This window comes from Pyrus communis, chromosome 15, assembly GCF_041283825.1.
Source record: "Pyrus communis isolate YQ-2024b chromosome 15, ASM4128382v1, whole genome shotgun sequence".
Taxonomy (NCBI): domain Eukaryota; kingdom Viridiplantae; phylum Streptophyta; class Magnoliopsida; order Rosales; family Rosaceae; genus Pyrus; species Pyrus communis.
The window spans coordinates 20,252,580-20,279,041 of NC_142579.1; the positions used below are offsets into that span (position 1 = coordinate 20,252,580).

Sequence of the window (26,462 nt, forward strand, 5' to 3'; positions counted from 1 at the left end):
ATGGATTATGGATGAGATTAATAAAGACCAAGCATTTTTCAGTTACTGTTGTTTACTCTTAGCAGTCTAACCGTGAGGATATAGCTGTTGCCCATCAACTAATAGTATGAGTGATTGGATGGTTGAAAATGAAACAATAGGCGGGTCCTACACCAACAAACACTATTCTTGCAGCATGCCGACGAGGAGAAACTCTACCGCGTTTCAATGCACAAATATTGAACCTGCTACATATTAGGAAATGGAATTTGAGATTCTGAAAGTAGCACTCCAGAAAAAAATATTCGTGCATTCTAGACCATGAAAACACCGGTTGCCTACTAATCAATCAAAAAAAGATAAATGAGGAAACTGACTCTAACACTTGGACAACTGAAGAGAGATAGAATGGTTATGGGAGCAGAGAATTGCAGCTGGTCTTTATCCTTTTTGCACAGGTCTTTATCCTTTTTGCACAGCTCCTTTAATGGATTTGTGGAATTTATCACCAAGCTTTGAGTATTGACCAGGTAAGACTCCAGAGAGATAGGATCTATCCATGGTTAGATTTTGACCTCAGTTCACTATACACTCTGGTTAACAACGTCCGACACTCTTTATAAAGCACTCCACTCCCTCCTCTTTTCCCTCACCATTTGCTTGTCACCAATTACTTATTATACTCAACCTTGATCCTCTCTATCACTTCCCCATTTTTCTTTCTCAATTAGACTCACTCCTTTAGTTTCCTCACCTAGCTTAATCTTTACCTCTCAATTTCTGGTAATCATCCCTCCCTCTATTTTCTTCATTCTCATTAATTTTGTTATTTTTTGTCTAAAAGTTCTCATATATATAATGTTGTTATTCATTTTATGTGTATGATTCTCTGATCACGTAAAATTCAGGACAAGAGAGACTCACATTATCATTAATTTTGTATGTATATCTCTATTACAAATACTGTGACGGACACAAAAACTAAATAAGGCTCAACAATTTAATTACGCATAAATCTTATTTGAAACTGAATTATGATGATTTTTTATGGCAGAGAAGATGATGGCGTCGAACGGGAGCAGAGAGTTCAGCTTTGCAAACGGTGACAGAACAGCGAGGAAAGGGCTGGCGAAGATCCAGACGCAGAAGAAGGGCAATGAGGTGTGTCACGACGACAGCATACCATCTGTGAAGGCTCAGACGATCGACGAGCTCCACTCGCTGCAGAAGAAGAAGTCGGCACCCACCACCCCTATCAAGGGCACTCAGGGTGTTGCCTTTGCCGTCACCATCTCTGAGGAGGAGCGACACAAGCAGCAGCTCCTGTCCATCAGGTACACACTTGTCGCCTAACCTATGCACCCTCGTAACCCTTTTCACGATCCGAGCCCTCGAAGTCGAAGATCCAATGAATTTGGTTTTTCAGTTTTTTTTGTTAAGAATAAAAAGTATAAAAATAATCTCTTGGTGGTCCTGGTCCAGGGCCATAATTTCCTGCTTGGTTTAATTTTGACAAACAGAAACACCTCGAATTTTACCAGAAATTTCTCACAGCTTGTTGTTTTGTGGGTTTTGATCTGTTCATTTTGTGTTTGTGGGTGGCAGTGCATCTTTGGCGTCGCTGACGAGAGAGACGGGGCCAAAGGTGGTTCGAGGAGACCCGGCTAAGCAGTCTGATACGCCTAAGGTTTCGTCGCACGTGTCGCACCACCACCACTTCACGCCCACCATTAGCGTCAGTGACAGCGCCCTCAAGTTCACACACGTCCTCTACAACCTTTCTCCAGCTGGTAATTATATCACTACTATCCTTCAAATTTGCATGTATGGATAGGATACGAGATAACTCTGTTTTGCCAGACTTACGCTATTCAATACACATGTATGTTCCTGTACATACAGTTTGCTAAAAGAACATCTCTCTTTTTCAAATAACAGAAACAAAGGCAATCAAGGTTTGGCTAGCTAGGGTCTAATAATTTCGAAGTTATATGATTTCGACACCTAATTTAACCTATGAGATTTCAAATAGATTACTTTATAATTTCCATACGGATTACTTTACAACTTTATAAATAAAGAGTGAAAATTGTTTCCCTCGATTTACAAAGTGCCAAATTGATTGAGATTGTACCCTGAGCATTAGGGTTTTTGATTGATGTGTGGTTTGGGTGGTATGTGGTGCAGAGCTATATGAGCAGGCGACAAAGTATGAGAAAGGGTCGTTCATTACGTCAACAGGTGCACTAGCAACGCTTTCTGGAGCCAAGACTGGTCGCTCTCCAAGGGATAAACGCGTCGTCAAGGATGACACCACCGAGGACGACCTGTGGTGGGGAAGGTAATGACTTATAGTAAGGGGTGTGCTATCCACACACTCCATTTTACTTCTCACACATTCCTTGATAATTTTTGTCTGTTGATCTTCGTTAATTCATCCAATCCGATGACCGAAAATTGAAAGGTGTGTGAGAAGTAAAATGGGGTGTGTAGATATCACACTCCTATAGTAATTTATTAATATTACTACTGCCCAATTTTCACTTTTACATTTTTATTACTGTGTAATTATTTAAAGGATGCTTTAGATTTTGGCCCTTACAATTCATTATTTCTTGATAAAAACTCATATATCTTTAAAAATCCAGTTTAAGCCCAAATTTAAAATTTGCAAACAGATAGGAACACTATTGACCTATTAATGCAATTTATTTACACTCATGCCACTCGTGCTTTATGGTCTCTTTTTCAAATTCCTAAATTTATGTCAAATTAAAAGTAGTAGAAAAAGTGAAATAAAATGAAAAAAAGTGTTTGCATTAACCGTATCTATGTTAAACTAGAAAAGTAGATTTTTTTTTTCATGATATATTTTGTAGCAATTTTATCCATATTAATTGGTAGGTAAATTAGTTTGTTCCAATTATTTAAAAAAAAAAAAATACTGCACCTATATTATATATTTTGAATCAAATAACATTCCTCTAACTTGTAGGTAAATTATTTTCTATGTATTGTTATATATGTTAGACACGTTTTGTTGTTGTATAAACATGAGTGGAACATAATATTGTTGATTTTATACATCAAACTGCATTTCTTTTGTTATAGGTAAATTATTTTCCATGTACAAGTACTAATGTTAGGCAAGTTTTGTTGTTGGTACATACAATATTTTGTATCATTGTAAAGAAAGATATTACATTACACCCATGGTATAATTGTTGTAGGTAAATTATTGGAAATTAATTTGTAGTTAGGTAATGAACATTTTGCATCATTGGAAATGAACATTTCAAAGAGTAGGTAGGTAAATTAATTTGTTCTAATTATATAAAAAAAATTACACGACACCTAGTTATATTTAATTTTTCCAATTATTAAAAAAATTTATGCTACACCCAACCAAATAACATTTCTCTAACTTGTAGGTAAATTATTTTCCATGTATTGTTAGATATGCTAGGCACGTTTTATTGTTATATAAACATGGGTGTAACATAATATTTTTAATACTATGCATCGAACTACATTCCTTCTTAATATAGGTAAATTATTTTCCATGTAATTAGTACATATGTTAGACACGTTTTGTTGTTGGTATAAACATTATTTTGCATCATTGTAAAAAAGAGATATTATATTACACCCATGGTATAATTGTTGTAGGTAAATTAATGTGCATGTAGATAATGAAATACAATGTTCTAATATATTACTAAAAAGGGATAAATTCAAAAGTATTCAAGAGTAGGGTGAAAAAACTAAATCGAATAGTTTTATGAAAATTCAAAACCTTTCTAAAAAATTAATATGCAATAAATTTTTAACATTAATGTCTTTTTTTTTTTTTTTTTGTTGCAAAATCATTTACTATTTCCTTACAATTAATTGTCATCAAGTATGTAATAGGGGTATTTTAGGCATGTGAAAAATGTAAAATGTGTGAATTAATATGATGTTAATGAATTTACTTATGTGGATCTTAGTCATTGAGTTTTCTTTAAGTAAAAAAGTTATGTTGGATTTTATACGAAGAAAATTGAATTTGAAGGACTAAAATCATATTTTCATTTATTTAAACTTGGTGGTAATTTTCATGTGTATAGGGGCTCACCTAACATTGAAATGGACGAGCACAGCTTCATGGTTAACAGAGAAAGAGCTGTGGATTACTTGAATTCTCTGGACAAGGTCTTTACTTTTCTTCTTTTTTAATTATTTTTTTCTATTAATAAGGGAAGGATTTATAGGCGAGAAGTTTTAGGTTTTAACTTTCGCGTTAATTTTGTGGTCCTACCACATTTTTGTATTAGAAACACAATTTACTTGTTCTTTCTAAAACATGTATAAAGATTTTATGCCTGGTTTAGAATATTTATACGTTGAGGAAAAAGATTGGTGACCAAAAAATCCATGCATTTTCATTTTTTGGAATGAAAATGTTAAGAGACAAAAAATTTAGACCTTTTTTTTTGTATACCACATGATATTGTGATTGATGGCTTGACTCTTTGTTAATTATTAAAAAAAAAAGAGTTCAACCCTAAACTGGCAAACATAATAATTCACAAAAATATTTAAAAATTTAGTTTTTTTAAACATAAATTGAATTTATTGCTTTGAGGAGATAGTGATGTGTCGGTGGTGGTATCTCCATTGTCTTTTTTTTCAACTTGGCCAAGATTTGGGAGTAGCAATTTTGTCGGTAAATGCATTATTATAATTAATTTTACTAATATTATGAACATCGGTTGCGGTTATCTGCATAATTTACTCGTTCACGTTTAACAGTGCTTTGTATTTATCATATGCTTGTTGTGTTGTATAACTTGTATTCGATCTCACCACTGCTTCACTAGGAAACGGATATATTCATTAAGAATAGGGTAACACTAAGGATATTAAATTTGTAAACAAAATTTACAAATTAAATGATGTACCACTAATAAAAATGAGCATGTTTATCAACGCATAAGTAATAATCTAATTATAAACTTCTATGTCATTTAGTTTACAAAATTTAGTATATAAATTTAGTCTATCAAAAAATTATTGTGTGGCACTAGAACATCGTCTAGATATATGTTAGGACACAATGATTTATTATTTATATTATACCTTAAAGCATAATTTTATTGTTCACATTACATATATTATAACATGTGAAAAAATTGAGACTATAGTATGTATGTAGTGTTATGATGTTCATAATGAACTAAGAAGTAGGGCAGTTAATGTCTTGCTTACCAAATGGGGAAAGTGTTTGAGGGAATAAATTAGTTGATGATTTTTTTTGCTGAACTTGCAAATGGAATGCTTGTAGATCATGGTTACTAAATGAAATGATTTGTTTGAGTATGGACCATGGATATATAAATTGTGTATAGCTATATTCTTTTTTCGTACCTTGTTGAATAAGAGACGAATGGCGGGATTGACGGTATTCACATTTTGTTATTTATAGGTCTTTGTAAATGATCAATTTTTGAATTGGGATCCGGAAAACAGAATCAAAGTTAGAATCGTGTCTGCCAGGGCTTATCACTCATTGTTCATGCACAACATGTAAGTAAAACATACGAATATCTATGAACAATTTGCTTTCTTTGTAGTGTATTGTCCTGTATACGTTCATTCTTCTATTCTTTAAGCCTGCCAAATAAGTCTTCTTAACGTTACATTTGAGTTTTGACATGTAATCTTTTTCGAGTATTATCTATGCATGGTCCCTAAGCACGTGGATTTCCGTCTAGGTAGGTGCAAACATGTGTCATATTAGCTTAGTGTACGCACACTTCGATAACTGGGTGGGTGGCAGGTGTATCCGACCCACTCCTGAAGAGCTGGAGAATTTTGGTACTCCGGACTTCACTATATACAATGCTGGCCAGTTCCCGTGTAATCGTTACACCCACTACATGACATCCTCTACTAGCATAGATCTTAATCTTGCTAGGAAGGAAATGGTCATCCTCGGTACCATGTACGCCGGGGAAATGAAGAAAGGTCTCTTCAGTGTCATGCATTATCTCATGCCTAAGCGACGAATCCTCTCCCTGCATTCTGGCTGCAATATGGGGAAAGATGGAGATGTTGCGCTCTTCTTTGGATTGTCAGGTATAGTATCATCAATTGATCGTGGTTGTGGTCTGGCTCTTGCAGCCATATGATATGTTCCCTCTTACCTATATATATATCTCTCTCTGTTAGCTATGACATTTTAATTGTTTCTTATGAATGCTATTTAGCATTTCTTTTCATTTTACTATTTAGGTACTGGAAAGACGACTCTGTCTACGGATCACAATAGGTACTTGATTGGAGATGATGAACACTGCTGGACTGAGAGCGGTGTGTCAAATATCGAAGGTGGTTGCTACGCCAAGTGCATTGACCTCTCAAGGGAGAAAGAGCCTGACATTTGGAACGCCATCAAGTTTGGCGCTGGTAATATATCACCTCGATTTCTTGGATATGTTGATATGACAGAATCTAGATGATGAAGAAGTAGTAGTGTTTAATTTGTTTGATCTTTTGAATTCGACTGGAACTTACATAGTTTATCTTCTTTGGCAGTGTTGGAAAACATCGTGTTTGATGAGCATACACGAGAGGTGGACTATTCTGACAAATCTGTTACAGGTAAATCTCAATTGTTTTCATCCAAAAGTTAATCACACAATTTGAGATTGAATCTCACGGTGATTAATCATGCTTATACATAATTCTGATAGACCATACAACATATTGAGCGGTTTTTCTTCTGGTTGCAGAGAACACTCGTGCAGCCTACCCCATCGAGTACATTCCCAACGCAAAGATACCATGCGTAGGTCCTCATCCAAAGAATGTCATACTTTTGGCATGCGATGCATTTGGTGTGCTCCCTCCTGTGAGCAAGTTAAACCTTGCTCAGACCATGTACCACTTCATCAGTGGCTATACTGCTCTGGTAAATTCAACTTCTCCATTTGTACTTAATTGTGAACACGTAGCATTTTCGTTTCGGTTACTGTTTTAATTAATTGTTGATAAATTTATAGGTTGCTGGAACTGAAGATGGTATCAAGGAGCCGACGGCAACATTCTCAGCGTGCTTTGGTGCAGCATTTATAATGTTGCATCCTACTAAGTATGCAGCAATGCTGTCTGAAAAGATGCAGAAGCACGGTGCAACAGGATGGCTTGTCAACACCGGATGGTCCGGTGGAAGGTATATGCGCATTCAACCATCGTCATAGTGTTACAATTATTTCTTGTGATAAAATCTTAACCAAACAAATATCTTTCTTTCCTGCAGCTATGGAGCAGGAAAGCGCATTAAGTTGCCCTACACTAGGAAAATCATTGATGCCATCCACTCTGGCAGCCTCCTAAACAAGAATTACAAGAGGACTGAAGTGTTTGGACTTGAGATCCCCACTGAGGTCGAGGGAGTGCCTTCAGAAATACTGGATCCAGTGAACACTGTAAGTTGGTTTTCTCCTTATATACCGTTTCCCGGTTCGGTCTTGATCTGCATTGTTAATGTGATATGCAAATCTTATTTGTGGTTGCAGTGGTCGGACAAGAACGCATACAATGAAACTCTGATGAAGCTGGCTGGCCTCTTCAAGAGGAACTTTGAGACTTTCACAAACTACAAGATTGGGAAGGACAACAAGCTGACCGAAGAGATACTCGCGGCCGGACCAAATTTCTAAAACCTGGGCAGAAAAGAAGAAAAACTATAAACTCTCCAAGGGAAGCTTGGGGGTGAATGCAATTGATGGAAATAAGAATTGGACAGATTCAGAAGTAGGCGTATTGTTATTTTAGTCATTAGATATGCTAAATGGTTCTTTTGTACTTTTTAAGTTCTATAAATAAATAAGAATTTTAACGAAAAGCTTCCGATACTGTTCATTTTAACGAAAAACCATATTTTTCACTAAAAAGCCAATTCAGGTATTATTTACTTTACCTTTTATTTTGTCCTTATCGTTAAAACTCAAAGTTTTCAAGCCCTTTTCATTAGTTTTCCTATAAATAAATATATAATCAAAGGAGGTTGTTTCTCTCCATTTTCTTCCCTTCTCATTTTCTTTAAAATTCATCCGTTGAAGTTAATTTGAAATTCTGGAAATAAAAGGGAAACAAAGAAAAAGAAGGCATTTTCCAGTCACGACTTTACGAAATTGACTAGTTTTGGACAGTATTTTCAGAATTAAAATACAATATCTACTATATTCCAACAAAAGAACCTGTTGGGTAAAGGAAAGTTTTAATTTTCACTGAAATATAAATTTTAATTTCACTCAAAAGTTATTTTAAATTGTCCGTGCATTGTAGACGAAAACTTTAATATTTAGACTCAAACACATTTCACTTTTGTGGGAGCCAAGAAATCAAATCCTGTTTTCGGTGGAAGGTAAAATTCATTATCAAAAGATAGGCCTGACATACAGGTCGTGTTTGTCGTGTTTTATATAACACCTGTTATCTTAACATGTCGTATTATGTCATTCCCGTTATCTTAATGGGTTATTAACAGATTTGGTCACTTTACCCAACAGGTAAAATGACCCGATCCGTTAAGAAAAATATTTTTTTTTTTTTAAATTTACACATACCACATTATCACATAAATATTAATTCAAAACATAAAAACATATTTGTCGTTAAGTACTATATCTACACTCTAAAATAAGAGCTTAATAAAAAAGCACCAATACACTAATAGTCTACAACAAAATATTAAATGTGCAAAGATATGCAAAATGAAGGAATTTTTCTTTTCTCAGAAGTTAAAACCTTATCAATAAAACTCAAAGCTTGCATGTTATTCATTTTACAAGATCCTTCAATTTTCATCGATCATCATGGGGAAATTATATTGGAACTTTGACTTGATCTATTACCTTCAAGAGCTATGTTGATGATGTTTTAAGTAAGGTTTTTCACATCAGAACTCTCTTTCGTATAAATTAAGTATAGAAAAACCAAACATTATAAACTATTCAAATTATGAAAAGTTTACCAAAATAATTATGAAAAAAAATAAAACAATAGTACTATTACATATAAAAATATATTACCTCATTTTCCAAATTTTCTAAATTTATTTTAATATATATAATATTAAGTGTGTGTGTGTGTGTGTGTGTGTGATTATATATATAATTATTATAGTATTTTTAGAGGTATAAAATTATTAAATTAATATTTTGCTTATTGTGTATTGGGTTACCTACGTGTATACCCAGACCAATTCGTTATCTTAATAAGTGCTTATCGAGTTATCCGATAACGACCCGATTCATTATCGTGTCGACCCGATAACCTGTTAATTTCGTTTCGTTTCGTGTCGGGTTAACAGGTTGTGTCAGAAATTGCTAGGCCTATCAAGAGAGCACAAGTACATACATGGGGGCCCAAATACATTTTAAAGAACAAAACAAAAAATGAACCCCAAGATAACACTGTGAAGTCTAGATTTATTGTTTGGCTTCTCTTGTCAAATGTTGTAAATTGTACCACCATACTTTAGTTAAATTTAGGGTTAAAATACTAATTTGGAATCTTGCTATTGGAAATCATTTCAAGAGCATAACTTCTCATATTAAGGGTTTGTTCATGCATATGCATTTCATACTTAAATTTTCAGTTCATTTTGTCTAGTGGTTCTGTCTCGTCAAAACTTCTCATTGCTTTCCAGTTTGCTGGGCACACACTTTAAGACAATCTACATGGCCAGACTGACATCTTTTTCCCAAGTGTGGTTTTCCCACCCTTGATCTGAAACGATTGTTTTGGCTTTTGACATATGTCTCCTTGCTCCCTTTATCTGCAATATCCATGCCTCTCTTAAAAAGGGCAACTAGAGTTTATTTGGTTTTTGGGGCTGAGATTGGAAAAATATTTGAGATTTTTTTTTTCATCTCCATCTCAGATCTCCTAGGTGCATTAAGCATATTTTATGAGTACTGTTCTTCATTGAATATTTATACATTTATCTTTGAAATTGCTTGCTTACATCATTTTTATATGCTCATTTGTTTTGGCTAGGAAGTTTACATTTTCTCAAAAGAGGGTTTTTAGCTTTGAGCTACCTCTTATGTTCTTCATTGAAACCCTAGCCACAAAACCATATTTATGCATCAAACACCCAATCATTGCATATTTAGGAAGCATTGTTTTCATGGTTTTGTTTTAATTTGGTGGTCAAGTTATTTGAGTTTCGAATCTTTAAACTAACCTCTTTTTGCATTCGAGTCAGTTTCAGTTTGACTAGTGAAACAGACTGGATATTTGAATCCAGATCTGCATAACATTTTCATATCATCATATGCATAGTTTGAGAGTTGGTCTTGGTGCTACAATGTGAAAAATTTAGGAAGAGCTGCCATCTTGTGAAGACTAGAGACACCTTTTCGATGCCACAAGGTGAAAAGCTCAAGAAAAGCTGCTACTTCATGAAGACTAAAGGAATCTATCTCGTGTAAGGCAAGGTTGCACAAAGGTAAAGTTACTCCATAGACTGGGTCTAGGAATTGAGTTTTGCATGGTACCTTGTAAGAATCTTGTTTACACTAATGGATTGGACTTAGTGGAGAGCCCAAAACAAAAAAAAAAAAAAAAAAAAAAAAAAAAAAACAATAAGAACTATAAAAATCAGCTTCCTTTGCCACTGCCGAAGTACCTGCTGCCGACCACAAACCATCATCCTGTGCCGAAGATCTTACCTAACACAGCCCCATAATTGGAAAAGAAGAAAGCTCCATCTTCCTCCACCAAGCATCGCAAAAATTGAATCTGCAGTCACCAAAGGGAGAAGCTAGTGGGAAAAAACATTCCCCCAATAACAAAGCCGAAAACAGCATACAATTGGAAGGTGGTGGTGTGTACACCCGAGCCGTAACTCTACACACCTTCCTAGCATATCGCGAAACGCAGGTGGAAGACATGGTTGCAGATCTAGATATTTGTGAGAACGATGGAGAACAGAAGCGATAGTTAGAAAATGGCTGGATCAGAGTCATGAAAGTGGAAAAATTGGAGAGAGAAGAAGAAAAATGAAGGTTGGAATTGGGGCTTTCTGATGAGGTCGATGAAAGGTTAGATCAGAGGCAATGGGGGGTGGATTACCAAGAAAAATGAAACATGAAAAAAAAAAAAAAAAACCAGGTGCACATAAGAGAGAACAGAAGCAAAAGAAAAATTAAAAGGGATGCCACCGACCCTGGCCACTACTTGGGCGGGGGCTGAGCGAGTTGACGAAATTGGAAGCATTCACACACCGGTGAGAAAACCTCACTTAGAGAGAAGGTCTCCAACAACATAGGGAAGTCCAATCCTTTAGTAACCTAAACTAGGAAAATGGAGCTAAAATGTGCAAGAAATATGCATATGTTCTTGATCTCACTAAAATGATCAAATAACTTGTGGATTATTGGTGAAATTAAAAGACGTGAGACTTGAGCTCAAGATTTCAATGGGCTATAAAAAGCTAGTAAACTCACTAGCACCAAAGGTTAATGGAGAATGTATGACACACTAAATATATACTCTGTATTTTTATTAAACTTCTAAATAAAAAATGACTTAAGCGTTAAAAATGTTTTCTTACAATTACTCATTCTCCCTCATTGGTGGCAAGTGGAGATAGTGTCATACTTCTCAACAAGGTTGCAAGATCATTGTTAGAGGACTCGAAAATGTTTGCTCCACAGTTGGCACCATTTGTGAGTAATTGAACAAAAAGACACTTTTGGAATTCATTGTGATCATTAGGAAAAAAAACAAAAAAGAAAAAAAAAAGAAAAAAACTAATGACCAATGTTTTACGTTTTTGTTTTGTTTTTTGTTTTTTTTTTCTTTTCAATCTACTGAAGCCTTGAAGTAGCCTCAGGACTATATTGATAGTATCATTATGTGTGGTGCAGAGCCATATGAGCACGCTTTCAAATTTGAGAAGCTCCGACGCCAAAACCCAGAGATAAACGAGTTGTCAAGGATAGTTCTACTTAGTATGAGCTTTGAAATGACGAGCACACGTTTATGGTCAACAAGGAAAGAGTTGTAGATTACTTGAATTCTTTGGACAAAGTTATCCTTTTTTACTCATTTGTTAATTAATCTCATTATATTAGTATAATTAAGAAATGAGCAACACACAATCACAATAATGTGTCATGAATTTTTTATTTGTAGGTTTTTGTAAATGATTAATTCTTTGGATGGTCAGATAATATATAGTGTCAACTGATGATCGAGCATAAAGCGCACACTGAGATGCCAGTTAATTAAGATAAATGTTTGTTTGCATGTTTTAAGCATTAGGTACCAAAAAGACAACTCTGTCTACGAATCACAATAGGTTTTTGATTGAAGATGTTGAACACTGCTGGAGTGAGTTTGGTGTGTTGAACATTGAAGGTGTTTGCTACGCCAAGTACATTGACCTCTCCAGGGAGAAGAATACCATCAAGTTTGGGGCTGGTAATACATATATCATTTCAACTTCTAGTCTTTGTCCTTTAATTGATCTTGTGACTTCAACTATCGATTGAATCTATTAGGAGTAAAGCACCAGATTAGTACCTAGCTTGTTAGATAAGTTTGTATGCAATATGTGTTAGTTATGTAAGTTACTTTGTAAGTATAGTGGGCATATTGTTATTTGTGTATAAATACTCCACATGTATATTCTTTAAGAGTTAATGAAATACAATCTTCAGAATCTCTCTCTATCTCTCTAACTTTCCTTTTCTCTCTTTCTAACTGATTCTCTCATATCTGGAGTCGATCAATCTGGCAGTATTCTTGGTGTTGGTCCATCACCATCTGGAGGCTATTCATCTGGCAGTTCCATTCCATGCCAATTGTGCAACCAATATGGACATCTTACTCCACAATGCAGTCGTCTTTCTCAATTTGCTTCATCACTGTCATATGGTAATAAATCTCTTGCTCATTCACATATGGCTATGTCTGCAATGATTGCATCTCCTCCTAGCTATTGGCTCATAGATAGTGGTTCCTCGTATCATGTCACTCCTGATGCTGCTTCTCTCAATTATGATATTCCTTACAATGGCACTGAGCAACTCTTTGTTGGAGTTGGCAAAGGTCTATGCATCTCTCACACTGGACATGCCTTAATTCATACTTCTAATGCCACTTTTCTACCCAATGATGTTTTACTTGTTCCTAAAGCATCTCATAACTTGTTGTTTGTATACAAGTTTGTTCATGATAATTAGTGCTTTCTAACTTTTGATCATTTTGGATTATATATAAAGGATCTAAGAACTGGGAGGATGCTTTTCCAGGGCCTCAATGAAGGTGGTTTGTATCCCTTCTACTAGAATGCTTCTAATGGTGTCTCTGGAATAGTTGTATCACCTCGTGCTTTGATGGTTGTAAATGCTGATATTCACATTTGGCACAGAAGGCTTAGCCATCCTTCTAATGGAATTTTACATAGTGTTCTACATAAAAGCCATTTACCTATCATTGGTTCTATCAATAAGCTTTCTGTTTGTCCAGCTTGTCAAATGGGAAAGGCATCTAGACTTCCATTTTCTACTTTACCTTGTACTTCCACTAGGCCTTTTCACTTGATTCATGTTGATGTTTGGGGTCCTTCTCCCACTCCTTCTTGTGCTGGTTACAAATATTATCTCATATTAGTGGATGATTTTACTAAATACTTTTGGCTATATCTATTGTCTCTAAAGTATGATGTTTGCTCATTTCTCAAGCACTTTATTTTAAAGATTCAAAGATTTTTTGAGTTCAAAATCCAATGTCTAAGATCAGATTCAGGGGGTGAATTTCTCGGTCATGCTCTTCAGAATTTTCTTAATGAACAAGGCATCATTCACCAACTTAGTTGTCCTCATACACCCGAACAGAATGGGTGTGCAGAACGAAAGCACAAACATGTTGTTGAGATGGGTAGAACCTTGCTTTCTCAGAGTGGTGTACCACCAAAATTTTGGGTTGAAGTCTTCCAAATTGTCGTCTGTCTCATTAATAGACTCTCATCTCAGGCTTCTTCAATCAGTCATTGGGAAAGGTTATTTCATGCTAAGCCTCAGTATCACATCTTGAAGACATTTGGTTATGCTTGCTACCTATGGTTACAACCCTATTCTACAAGTAAATTGGACTCCAAAAGCAAACTATGTATTTTTCTGGGTTACAATTTGAATCATAGTGGTTACAGGTGCTATGATCCCCTCACCAATAAATTGTATGTGTCCAGACATGTAGTCTTTGATGAGTCCCTTTTTCCTTTTCTCACCAACAATTTTTCCTCACCTTCACAGCCATCATTCTCTTCTCCTATAAGTATTTCACCTCCTATTTCACGGACCATACCTATTCCTCTACCTTTATCTCAACTTGAGTCTTCACAACCTGCACCTACTTTGGAGTCTTCTCCCATATCAATTGTTCCTGATGTCCTTCAATCTTCATCACCCTCTCCTACCTTCATTCCTATTAACACTCATCCTATGATTACTAGAGCCAAAGCTGGTATTCATAAACCCAAAGTGTTCACAGGCACTAAACATCAACTTCCTTCATCTATTGATCCTAATTACAACCTTGTAGGATGCAAGTGGGTTTTTAAAGTCAAACATAGACCTAATGGTTCTATAGAACGATATAAAGCAAAACTTGTTGCTAAGGGTTTTCATCAAAAGAAAGGGCTAAACTTCTCAGAAACATTTAGTCCAGTTGCCAAGCCTACTACTATCAGGATTCTTCTTTCCATTACTGTGAATTATGATTGGTTTGTGCATCAACTGGATGTAAGTAATGCGTTTCTACATGGCCATTTGAAAGAAAATGTGTATATGAGCCAACCTTCTGGCTTTGTGGATCCCTCTAGGCCTTATCATGTGTGTAAACTTAGAAAAAGTCTTTATGGTCTTAAACAGGCACCTCGAGCCTGGTATGAATCTTTTTATATTGCCATTCTCTCTTTGGAATTTTGTCCTTCCAACTTTGATATAAGTCTTTTCATCAAGATGGATTCTACCATCACATTTATTCTAGTATATGTTGACGATATAATCATCACTGGCAATTCCTCTTCTATTTGTCAACTTATCATTTCACAATTACAAGCAATATTTCCTGTGAAATATCTGGGGGATATTCATTATTTTTTGGGCATTGAGGTTTAAAGGTTATCTAAGGGCCTATTTCTACATCAATCCAAGTATGCATTGGATTTACTTAAAAGGACAGATATGTTTGGTGTCAAGCCCTGCACTACTCCTGTTAGTTCTTTTAAATTGGATCACTCATGCACCTTATTATTTGATCCTACTTTCTACAGATCCACAGTGGGTGCTCTTTAATACCTTACTTGGACTAGGCTTGATCATGTCTTTGTTATCAACCAAGTTTGTCAGTACATGCAATCCCCTCGGACTATTCATTTACAAGCTGTCAAACGGATCCTAAGGTATCTCAAAGGCACAGTTGATTCAGGGATATGGTTCACTAAAGGTCCTTTACATCTCATTGTTTGGTTTGATGTTGATTGGGCAAGTTGCCCTGTTGATAGACGATCTACCAGTGGGTATTATGTTTTCTTAGGTCCTAATTTTGTCTCATGAAGTGCTAAGAAATAGAATACAGTCACACGGTCCTCAACTGAAGCAGAATATCATTCTTTGGCCAACACTGCTGCAAAACTCACTTGGGTTTGCAAAGTTCTTCAGGACATTTTGTTTCCTCTTCTCAGAACTCCCATTTATATTTTGTGATAACAAAAGTGCCATAGCCTTAGCCTTCAATCCTGTGTTCCATGCCCAGACTAAACATGTGGAAAAAAATTATCATTTTATTCGAGAAAATGTACTTCTTGGTCACATTGGTATTCAACATGTTGCCTCTCTACTTCAAGGTGCATATATTTTTACTAAGTCACTACCTGTTGACAGATTTGCTACATTATCTCACAAGCTCTCAGTTCGTTCCCCTTCCTTTAGCTTGAAGGGGTGTGTTAGGAGTAAAGCACCAGATTAGTACCTAGCTTGTTAAATAAGTTTGTATGCAATATGTGTTAGTTATGTAAGTTACTTAGTCAGTAAGTGTTGTGGGCATATTGTTATTTGTGTATAAACACTCCACATGTATATTCTTTAAGAGTTGATGAAATACAATCTTCAGAATCTCTCTCTCTAACTTTCCCTTTCTCTCTCTAATTGATTCTCTCATATCCGTCACACTTTCTACATAATCTACCCTCATTGGTAGTGATGGAAAACTTCGTGTTTGAAGAGCGTACCCAAGTGGTGGATTATTCAGACAAATCTCCTACAGGTAATGAGAGAGCCTGGAAATCATTTCCCATTTCCTTTAACAACTTGACTGATGCATGCATGCAATCTAACTTCATTTTGTGGATGCAAAGAACACTCGTGCAACCTACCCCATGGGATACATTCCCAATGCAATGATCTTACGTGTTGGCCCCCAACCTAAGAATGTCATATATTTTGGGATCCGGACGTCTTTCATTTTTCCTCCCCTCCAGTCCCCTCTTAACTGAATGCTCACGATTCTTTATTAAGAGAGAAAGACAAAGAAAAAAGTAAGAGTGGAGGGAGAAAATTCTACCTGTGCGGCTATGAGCAAGTTGAACCTTGACCATGTACTTCATCATTGGTTATACTACCATTTCAAAATTTTAAGCGTAAATTACACAAAACTACCTAAACTATGGATCGAACCACAATCTCATACCTCATTTTTTTAAAATTACAATATCATACCTCATCTTACGAATTTGTTGCAATGTCAAACCTCCGTCAATTTGTCTGTTAATTTTTCTATTAAATGATAACGTGGCTTGGAGTGAGACCAACTCTTTGGCCCAACTAGATTAAAATATTAATAAATTAAAGATCAATTGTTTAAATATTTTTATAAAAAAAAAAAATACATAGGACCCACCCTTATAATTCTCTCTCTTTCTCCTCTTTCTCCTGATCCGTTCCAATGGCGTCCTTCTCCTCGTCCATCTCCATCTCCCGCCCACGAAGCTCCTCCTTCTCCCCCCAAATCCCTGCTGCTGAACCCACCCCTTATAAACCCATAAGCCTCATCCATCTTCCCTAATCCAAAACCTCAAAACCACAAATCCCTCCCTGCTGGCACCAAGATCCCTACTTTACTCTCCGAACACTCCCTCTATGTCACCATGCCACCCTCTGGCGTCCAATTTTGCTCAACAATGTCAAGATAACTTCCAGGTCGCCCATTTACGACGATGGGTTCCTCATCATTTTCGGAATCGATAACAGACCTCAATTTTTATCCCTTCATCGTCATCATCCTTGTCGCCCTCGCCGGCGGCATCTTCTATCTCTACTTCGACCCCTTTGCATTCTGGCTTTCTACCTCCTTTATTCTAGATCCCCAAATTCGACCCTGATGGACCCGCTGCAAAAAAAAATATGGGTTTTTTTCGCCCAAAATTTATTTATTTTTTCTGGGGGGAGAGGAGAATGGTGAACTTTGGAGGATGAAGGTGAATTTTTTCTGCAGAAAGAGAAGAGTGGTGAATTTTTTTTTTTCTTAGCTGATTTGAATTTCTGAGAAAAAGACGAAATAGATTGTGAAATTTGGAGGATGAAGGTGAAGAATGGAGGAAGAAAGAATCTTAGGAAATCATATGTGAGAGAAAGATAAGAGAGAGAGAGAGAAAGAGGAGAGAAAAAGAGAGAGGAGGAAGAGATCGGATGTTAGAAAGGGGAGATAGAAGGGGTGAGTCCCACATGTTTTTACAAAAATATTTAAATAATTTTATCTTTAATTTACTAATATTTTTATCTAGTTGGGTTAGGGAGTGCGTCCCGCTCCAAGACACGTCAACATTTAACAGAAAAATTAACAGACAAACTGACGGAGGTGTAACATTGCAACAAATTCGTAAGACAAGGTATGACATTGTAATTTGTAAAACATGAGGTTTGAGATTGTGGTTCAACCTATGATTGAGGTAGTTTTGTGCACTTTACCCATTTTTAATTACTTCTTAATTATTGGTTTAAGGTAATTATGTTGATAATTTTATGTAGTATTAAATAATTACAAGGTTGCTGAAACTGAAGAAGGTATTGAAGAGCCATAAGGGGGGGGAGGAACCTAAATTTTGAGCCCAAATCATCTCCAAAGAATACATTTTGGGGTGGGAGAAATAGGATTTTTGGGTGAGTATTTGGGTCTATAACTCCCCCAAGATAGATAAGGATAATAAGTGGGCTAAGGGCCCCAGCTTGGCAGTAGCATCATGTGAGGAGCAGAGAAGTGGTTGTCTATAAAGCACTTTGAAGAAGAACATAATATGTCAACAAAAAAGGATTGACCGTTTATAAAAATACCATACTTTGGAGGGGTGGTCGTCTATAAAGCACTTTGGAGAGTTGGTCTTTGTAAAGCACTTTGTAAAGGTGGTCTAGCACGTGCCAAAGGGTATTTTCCATCCAACTGTGATCTCGAATTAACTTCGAATGAGTTTGAGGCCCTCGGTGCCATTGTTGTAGGGTTAGTTCGGTATGGGATACTGAACCAAAACTAGTATCCCAAATCCCAAACCAAAATTTTTCGGGACGGGAATTGAAAACTAATCCCAAACCAAATTTTCAGGAATCCCAAAATATTTTCGGGATTTCGGGACAAATCGGGAATCCCAAATTAAAATATGAAATTATGAATTGTTCTTCAAATTTATTCTACTATCAAACTATTTAAATTCAACATTTCACATGCATGCAACAAAAATAAATTAAGTAACAAGCCCAAAAAATATACATCTGATGGAGCTAAATATACATCTGATAGAGCTAAACGCCTTCATTGAGACTTGTGCAGCTACATGTAATGGTTAAGCTCTGCAACTAGGGCTGCAATCTAGACTTGTGGTAATTTAGACTTGTGAAGTCATCTATTTTGGTTTATTATTGTGTCAAGTCATCTATTTCTTGAGGACCAATATCGGTACAAGTTAAAAGACAAAGAATAACATGAAAACAAGTTTGCCACTAATTGACTTGATCATGCAGACTAAGCCTTAAGGAAAAAAGTAGATTACCTTCCACTTTCAGACAAAGGTTTCTTTGAGCTTTCTAACTCAACTCTTGATTTCAAAACGTATCTCCCTAAAGCTTGATAATTAGCAATCTGATGTCAAAATTGAATGAGAAGATATAATATCACTTAATGTTATTCGAATAATAGCATCAAGGATTTTCATCACTTACCTTCTTAATAATAGGCTCAATTTTCTTCATAGAGTTGGGATATGAATCTGCAATAGCTTTCTCTAAATCCTATTAGAAAGCAAGATTAAGAGAGATAAGTCGCAGGAGAAGAAAACAAGACATTGTATGAATTTATAACACAGTTGGATACTGTAGAATTCCAGCTACATGTAATATTTTCCATATTACTCAAGAGCTCTGCTTCTTCTTCTTCCTCCTCTTCCTCTCTCTTTCTCTCTCTCTCTCTCTCTCTCTGGTATATCAGTTTAAGATTACACATTTGACACGGGAAATGGCTCAAGATATGTAACCCCACATCGTAGGTAAGTTAGATTTCCATACGTACACAAAGATATTCTGGTTTTCATGTTTTTATATGGTTTTTCTGCATAAATTCTGAAAATTGTTTCGATGGTTTTTTTCCCTTTATATTTGTTAATTATCTAGCAATAGAATTATAGCGCATATCTGCAATGGAGGAATGAAGAAAAATCATACGGATGGCAACACTAGTGCAATTCATAGGGTTTCCGGTCCTAATTCCTTACCACTGCATCTTATCATCCAAAAAGATCGCCCAACCTAATGGTAAACATAAATATAGAAATTAAATTAGGACTGGAATCATGAACATCCAATCCAAAACATGAACAAATTTCACAAACCCTAATCTAGAATTCGAACCCTAAATTAAATTTCAAATCCTAAATTAATTCCCAAATTTACCTGATTTGGGGGAGAATCGGTGCACAGTGCACTGGATGAAGAAAACTCTTAGAGAAGAGAGGGCTCGGTGGTTGAGGGAAGGATGGTGTGGTGGTGGGCTGGTGACTGGGACTAGTCGGAGTTAAGCTTCAAATTCGAGACAGAGAGGAGAGGGCTCGGTGGCTGAGGGAGGGAGGGTGCGTGACTTCAATTGAAATGAATAGAGAGAACTCAAAGAAGGCTAAAACCCTAACAATGAATGGACATCACATATCAATTTGAAACAATCCAATGGTTGAAATTAACTCTAACTATAGTTAAAAAAATAATATATATAATATATATGTATATATAAATAATAATTAATAATTAATAATATATATTTTCAGTTTGGTATAAGATTCCCGAAATATTGAGAAGCCAATCCTGAATCCCGTACTAAAATTTTGGGATCGGCTCGGCATAGCATCTCGAAAATTTCAAGAATTTTAGTTTGGGATTGGGTTTTTTTCGGTTCGGTTCTGGAATTTGAAAATTTCTAAAAAAAAAATAAAACAAAAATTGGAGTGTTTAGAAATTTCGAGAATTTTAGAAGTATTTGAAACTTATTCTGATGACAAAAAAATTCCTATTTTGAAATTTATTTAGTAAAATTATGTATTTTGTTAATTAATTGTTTTATTTTATTGTTTATTTTGGATACATTTTGTTCATTATTTTTAGGGTTAATCTCAATTTACTACCCTAAAGTTTCTTGGTTCTCAACATTTGGTACATGAAGTTTTTTTCATCCCAAAATGATACATAAAGTTATAATTTTGGGGCACTTTCATACATTTGTTAAGGTTGCTGTTAAGTTTACTGTTAACTAATGACGTGGCATCCACGTTGACAATGACTGGAAGCCACGTGGATATTAAAAAATAAAAAATAAAAAAAATAAATTAGGGCTTATTGGGTAAATTGGACTCTCCGTTTCACAATAACTGGTCCAACCCAAAGCCGTACAAATTAGGGCTTGCAGATTCTCTCTTCGAGAATTCTGATTGCATCGTATCCATTTGTCTTCAATCGAACTTGGTTTTCGATACCTAGGGCTTGAAGGTAGAGGAATCGGAATCACACTTCTAGCGACTTCGCACAGATTATTCTAGATTTCAGAGGCCTCACGATTTTTGATCGGTGTTGTGGTTGAAAGGAATTTTAAGTGAGTAGTTTCGTTCTGATTTTTCAGTTTAAGGAGATTTGAGATTGGAATTTCATAATTCAGAATGAAATTTATGCATCAGGAGTGGATTCAGCATTGGAATGGCCAATTTCAAAATTAGGGCACAAATGCAATGCTAAATCCATGGAATCGAACAGAGCCTATATGGGTTTTGGTTGTAATTGTTTGATTTGACGAAAATTGCAGATTTTGAACTGTTGTTTCAGTTCAACATAATACAAATTAATGTTTTTTTTATTTTTTTACTTTTTATTTTTTGATTTTATGATATTTCAAGTACTTTGCATTTGTAACTATTCAGTTCGAAAGGGAAATGCAGGGATATGATAGAGATGTAAGCAAATTTTCAATCTTCATCTATCTGTTTTCTATTGGATGTAAATTTTTGATATTGATAATCTATTATTTTTTTGGAGAAAATTAGTTTGACAACTTTTTGGGATAGGATTATGGTCAGTCAAGCGACAAATATGAGGATTATGAGGACGATGACGATGGTGAAGAGTATGAAGAGGAAGAGGAAGATCCGAACCCTACCATGGAGGCATTGGCATACCTTGAGTTGAGACAAGGCTTGACAGAACAATTACGAAAGAAGAAAAGTGGTTCTTCTTTGGCCGTCAAATTTACCCAAAATGGAATTCTGGTTCGGTCTCAGAGTTGCAGGGCTTATCGGGGCTGTCGGAGGCCATTGGAAATGGATGAATCAGATAGGGGGATTGGGGAGATTAGGGTTTGTAGTTTGAATTAGGACGGAGCAGTGCACTGTGTGTCAGTGCATTGGGAGAGAGAGAGAGAGAGAGAGAAATGGAGTGGGTGGAGTCGAAGAGGGAGGGGGAAGGGTTGGTGTAGAGGAGAGAAGGGCGTCATAAGGGCTGAGGGAGAAGACGCCCAAATTTTTTTTTTATTATTATTTTTTAAAATTTTTTAGTTTTTATTATTTTTTTAATATCCATATGGCGTCCAATCATTATTCACGTGGATGTCTCGTCATCAGTTAACGACAAATTTAACAGCAACCTTAAATGATTTATGAAAGTGTCCCACGATGATAACTTTATATACCACTCTGGGATGAAAAAAACTTCATGTACCAAATGTTGAAAACCAAGAAACTTTTGGGTAGTAAATTGAGATAAACCCTTATTTTTATAACAATCACACAATTATATATTAAAAAAAAAGGCTCTTTAAGGGAAGTGTCACATCTCGACCCGGGCCCCCACCACAACCCGGGCCCGCTCCACCACCGTAGCACGATATTGTTCGCTTTGGGCCCCGACCACGCCCTCACGGTTTTGTTTCTGGGAACTCACACGAGAACTTCCCGATGGGTCACCCATCCTGGGAATGCTCTCGTGCGCTACTCGCTTAACTTCGGAGTTCCCATGGAACCCAAAGTCAATGAGCTCCCAAAAGGCCTCGTGCTAGGTAAGGATGGGAATATACATTTAAGGATCACTTCCCTGCGCGACGTGGGATGTCACAATCCACCCCCCTTAGGGGCCCGACGTCCTCGTCGGCACACACGCGACCAGGGTTAGGCTTTGATACATAATTGTCACATCCCGACCCGGGCCCCCACCACAACCTAGACCCGCTCCACCACCGTAGCACGATATTGTCCGTTTTGGGCCCCGACCACGCCCTCACGGTTTTGTTTCTGGGAACTCACACGAGAACTTCCTGATGGGTCACCCATCCTGGGAATGCTCTCGTGCGCTACTCGCTTAACTTCGGAGTTCCCATGAAACCCGAAGTTAGTGAGCTCCCAAAAGGCCTCGTGTTAGGTAAGGATGGGAATATACATTTAAGGATCACTTCCCTGGGCGATGTGGGATGTCACAATCCACCCCCCTTATGGGCCCGACGTCCTCGTCGGCACACACGCGACCAGGGTTAGGCTTTGATACATAATTGTCACATCCCGACCCGGGCCCCCACCACAACCCAGGCTCGCTCCACCACCGTAGCACGATATTGTCCGCTTTGGGCCCCGACCACGCCTTCACGGTTTTGTTTCTGGGAACTCACACGAGAACTTCCCGATGGGTCACCCATCCTGGGAATGCTCTCGTGCGCTACTCGCTTAACTTCGGAGTTCCCATGGAACCCGAAGTCAGTGAGCTCCCAAAAGGCCTCGTGCTAGGTAAGGATGGGAATATACATTTAAGGATCACTTCCCTGGGCGATGTGGGATGTCACAGGAAGGATCCTCATTTTTTTTCCAAAAAAATAGAGATTAGTTATGGGACCCATTTTACATCGAACTTCAACGATCCGAACCCTCTAATTTGTAAGTCTTGATTCATAAATTATCTATGCAAAAATTTAATTCAAGATGAAAATACTTGTCCATTTAGTTGTCACGATGAAATTTCAATGTTTTTTTTATAGTGTTCGTCAATTTTTTTAAAACTCCATTAGATGCGTCAAATATTTTCGATTTGGTTAATATTTTGTAAAGATGATTTATGAGATGAACTTCAAAAATAGACGGTTCAGATTGGTAAAGTTTGATGTGGTGTGGGCCCCATAACTAATTCCTTTTTCTTTTTAAAAAAAAATGGAGATCCCTTTCCTTAAAGAATCTGCTAAAACAAAATAGCACATATATATATATATATATATATATTTGTTTGACCAAACGATATTATCTAGATTAAGGGGGTGTGAAAATGAAAGATTTGTCTCAACTTAATTGATAGGATATCGAGAAAGGGAGAATTGGTCATCGTAAGGAGGGTCAGGGTTAGGGTTTCTTGAGATAAGAATAATGGTGGAATGGTATGCTAGGGTTTTGGTGGTGTTTTGGTCTGATCAGGAGTGCAATCTGTATATTTTCTTTGCTGGGCATTGTGAGGACGGTGTATCTTGGCTGATATGGAGCGAGTGGTCGACATATTATGAAGGCTTTGACACGGAAATTTAGATCGATTTTCTCCTTGATAGAGAATGAGAAGTGTAGGCTGAAAATTGAGAAGAATGATGCGGATGGTGCATTGTTGGGGTTTCACTACAGCCTTGTGGCGGAAGTTTTTTCGAATAAGGCAATGAACGAGAATGGGTTTATTAACCAATTCACCAGTTTGTGGAGAGAAAATTAGGGTGTCTCGATTAGGGCTTTGGGTGGTAATCGATTTATGGTGCGGTTTGTGGGGCGTAAGGATATGAGTAGAGTTCTTCATGCTGATAAACCATAGCTGTTCAGAGATGATTTAGTCCTACTTGCTGATGGGGCTAGGCATGGCTGTTGGGCTCAGGCTCTGTCTATTGTTACTATATGGGTGCAACTACACAACGTACGATCGATGAACATGACGGAAGCAGTAGCTATGGCAATAAGAGGGTTGATTGGCCGAGTGATCACGGTGGACAAGGATGATGGTAGGGATTGCATTGGTCGATTTTTACGTGTGAAAATCGACTTTGACGTCCGAGAATCTCTGATGAGGGGAGCTAATGTGGAGTTCCCAGATTAGGGGGATATATGGATTGATTTTCGTTATGAGGGGCTATCTAATTATTGTCTCATATGTGGAAAACTAGGGCATGTTACAAGATGTTGTAAGGATGAGATGCTTGGTGAGAGTGCTACGAGGGAGGAGACGGAGGCAATGTATGCATTTAGGGGTTTGGATGCGGAATATGATTTGCGGGGAATTGGCTTAGGGGAAGAGGACAACAGGTGAGATTGGGGTTTGGGGATATGCATAAAGGATCGAGGGGATGAAGTGGGTCCACTTATTCCTCCACTTGGAGAAGACAACCTAAAGGCGATGTTGATCAAATTAACCGTTGAGATAAAGCGGTTGAGGAAGAGGACTGGCAGAGGTTGGCACGTGCATAGGCTTTTGACGCTGGCGTTATTGGTCAAGGAGGAGTGGTTGCGCCGGAGGCTAGAACGATTACTTTGCTGGATCACCCTGATGAGAGAGTGGTTGTGGTTAGCTATGCATTTGATCTTAATGTTCCCGTTGTGGTGGAACATGGGGGACTCACGGGTTCTTACCCGGTGACGGAAGGGGAGGAAGCAAACTTAGGTGCAGGTCTTGTGTCCTAAGACTCTGATCCTTTTGATTTGTTACCTATCATTGAGGCGGTTACGAAAGGAGGAACCAAGCGGAGCCGTGACGAGGTAGTTGAAAGTGCAGATTTATATGAGAATGGTTCGTGTCGGTTGAAGAAATACCCAAGGTTTGGAGTTGACCAAGTGGAGGTCACCTATGAGGGGTCTCCGAGATCACAATGAATCTTTTATGCTGGAACTGTCAGGGTATTGAGGGAGACCTGACAGTTGACAATTTTTTGGAGCAGAATAGGCTCCACTCCCTCGAAGTAGTGGCTCTAATGGAAACGAAGAATCCTAGTAGACGATATCAGTATTTAAAAAGAAGGCTGGGTATGGTGTGCGTGCGTGTTATTAAACCTAGGGGTAGTGCGGGAGGTATGTGCGTATTTTGGAGAGATGCAAAGGATGTTGTGTTGATAAAGTATGGTGAGTTTTTTATTGAAGTGTTGATTGATGATATGGCTAACCATTGCAAATAGTGACTTGTAGTTGTTTATGCCAGTACTGATGATCATAAGAGAGCACAACAATTAGGTGTCTTATCTTAACGTATTTCTAAATATACGGAGCCATGTCTTGTGATGGGATATTTTAATGATTTATTGTCGGACTCGGAAAAGGATGGTGGTAATAGGAAGACGGCTACTAGTATGCGTACATTTCGGAATTTTGTTACAACCACGTGCTTATTAGATTTAGGGTTCGAGGGTTATCCTTTCACGTGTCGAGGGTTTCATTCAGAAGCGCATTGATCGGGCTCTTGCTACAAATGACTGGGTGAGATGTTATCCAAATGTAGTGGTTAAACATGTGGTACTTGAGGGTTTTGACCATGCAATGTTGTTGCTTTCAACGGAGACGAGACAACCTTAGTTGAAAAAGCGATTTATGTATAATCCATGGTGGAATCAGGATGACCAGTGCATTGAGGTGGTGAGGAATAGGTGGGCCATGGATCACGATGGGTCTCCCGGCCATATGTTGGTGCATAAGTTGAAACAGGTCAAGTATTGACTCATTGGGTGGCGGAAATGTGCAGGACGGAATGAGCACAAGGCGATTGTTTGATTAAAAGAGGCGCTTAGACATACGTATCAGCAACCGAATTTTGACGGACCTCGGATTAGGGAAATGGAAGTAGAGTTAAAAAGAGCATTTCAGAATGAAGAAATTTATTAGAGGATGAAGTCTAGGATGCAGTGGT

General features: G+C 37.2%; 1 protein-coding gene across 3 annotated transcripts; it reads left to right on the forward strand.

Moving 5' to 3' along the window:
* Positions 1–626: 626 nt before the first annotated feature.
* LOC137744609 (phosphoenolpyruvate carboxykinase (ATP) 1) lies at positions 627–7,870 on the forward strand. Of its 3 annotated transcripts, none has more exons than XM_068484396.2 (13): positions 627–762; positions 1,034–1,313; positions 1,585–1,769; positions 2,167–2,320; positions 4,089–4,173; positions 5,447–5,547; positions 5,801–6,099; positions 6,256–6,429; positions 6,559–6,624; positions 6,756–6,934; positions 7,026–7,195; positions 7,283–7,451; positions 7,542–7,870. In XM_068484396.2, the coding sequence occupies exons 2-13, from the start codon at positions 1,039–1,041 to the stop codon at positions 7,683–7,685; spliced, it is 2,001 nt and encodes a 666-aa protein (XP_068340497.2). In that variant the 5' UTR covers positions 627–762; positions 1,034–1,038; the 3' UTR covers positions 7,686–7,870. The 3 variants fall into 3 exon arrangements, with proteins under 3 accessions (XP_068340497.2, XP_068340486.2, XP_088542158.1); XM_088686032.1 differs by having other exon boundaries at positions 630–762; positions 1,039–1,313; XM_068484385.2 differs by having other exon boundaries at positions 7,283–7,870.
* Positions 7,871–26,462: the final 18,592 nt, after the last annotated feature.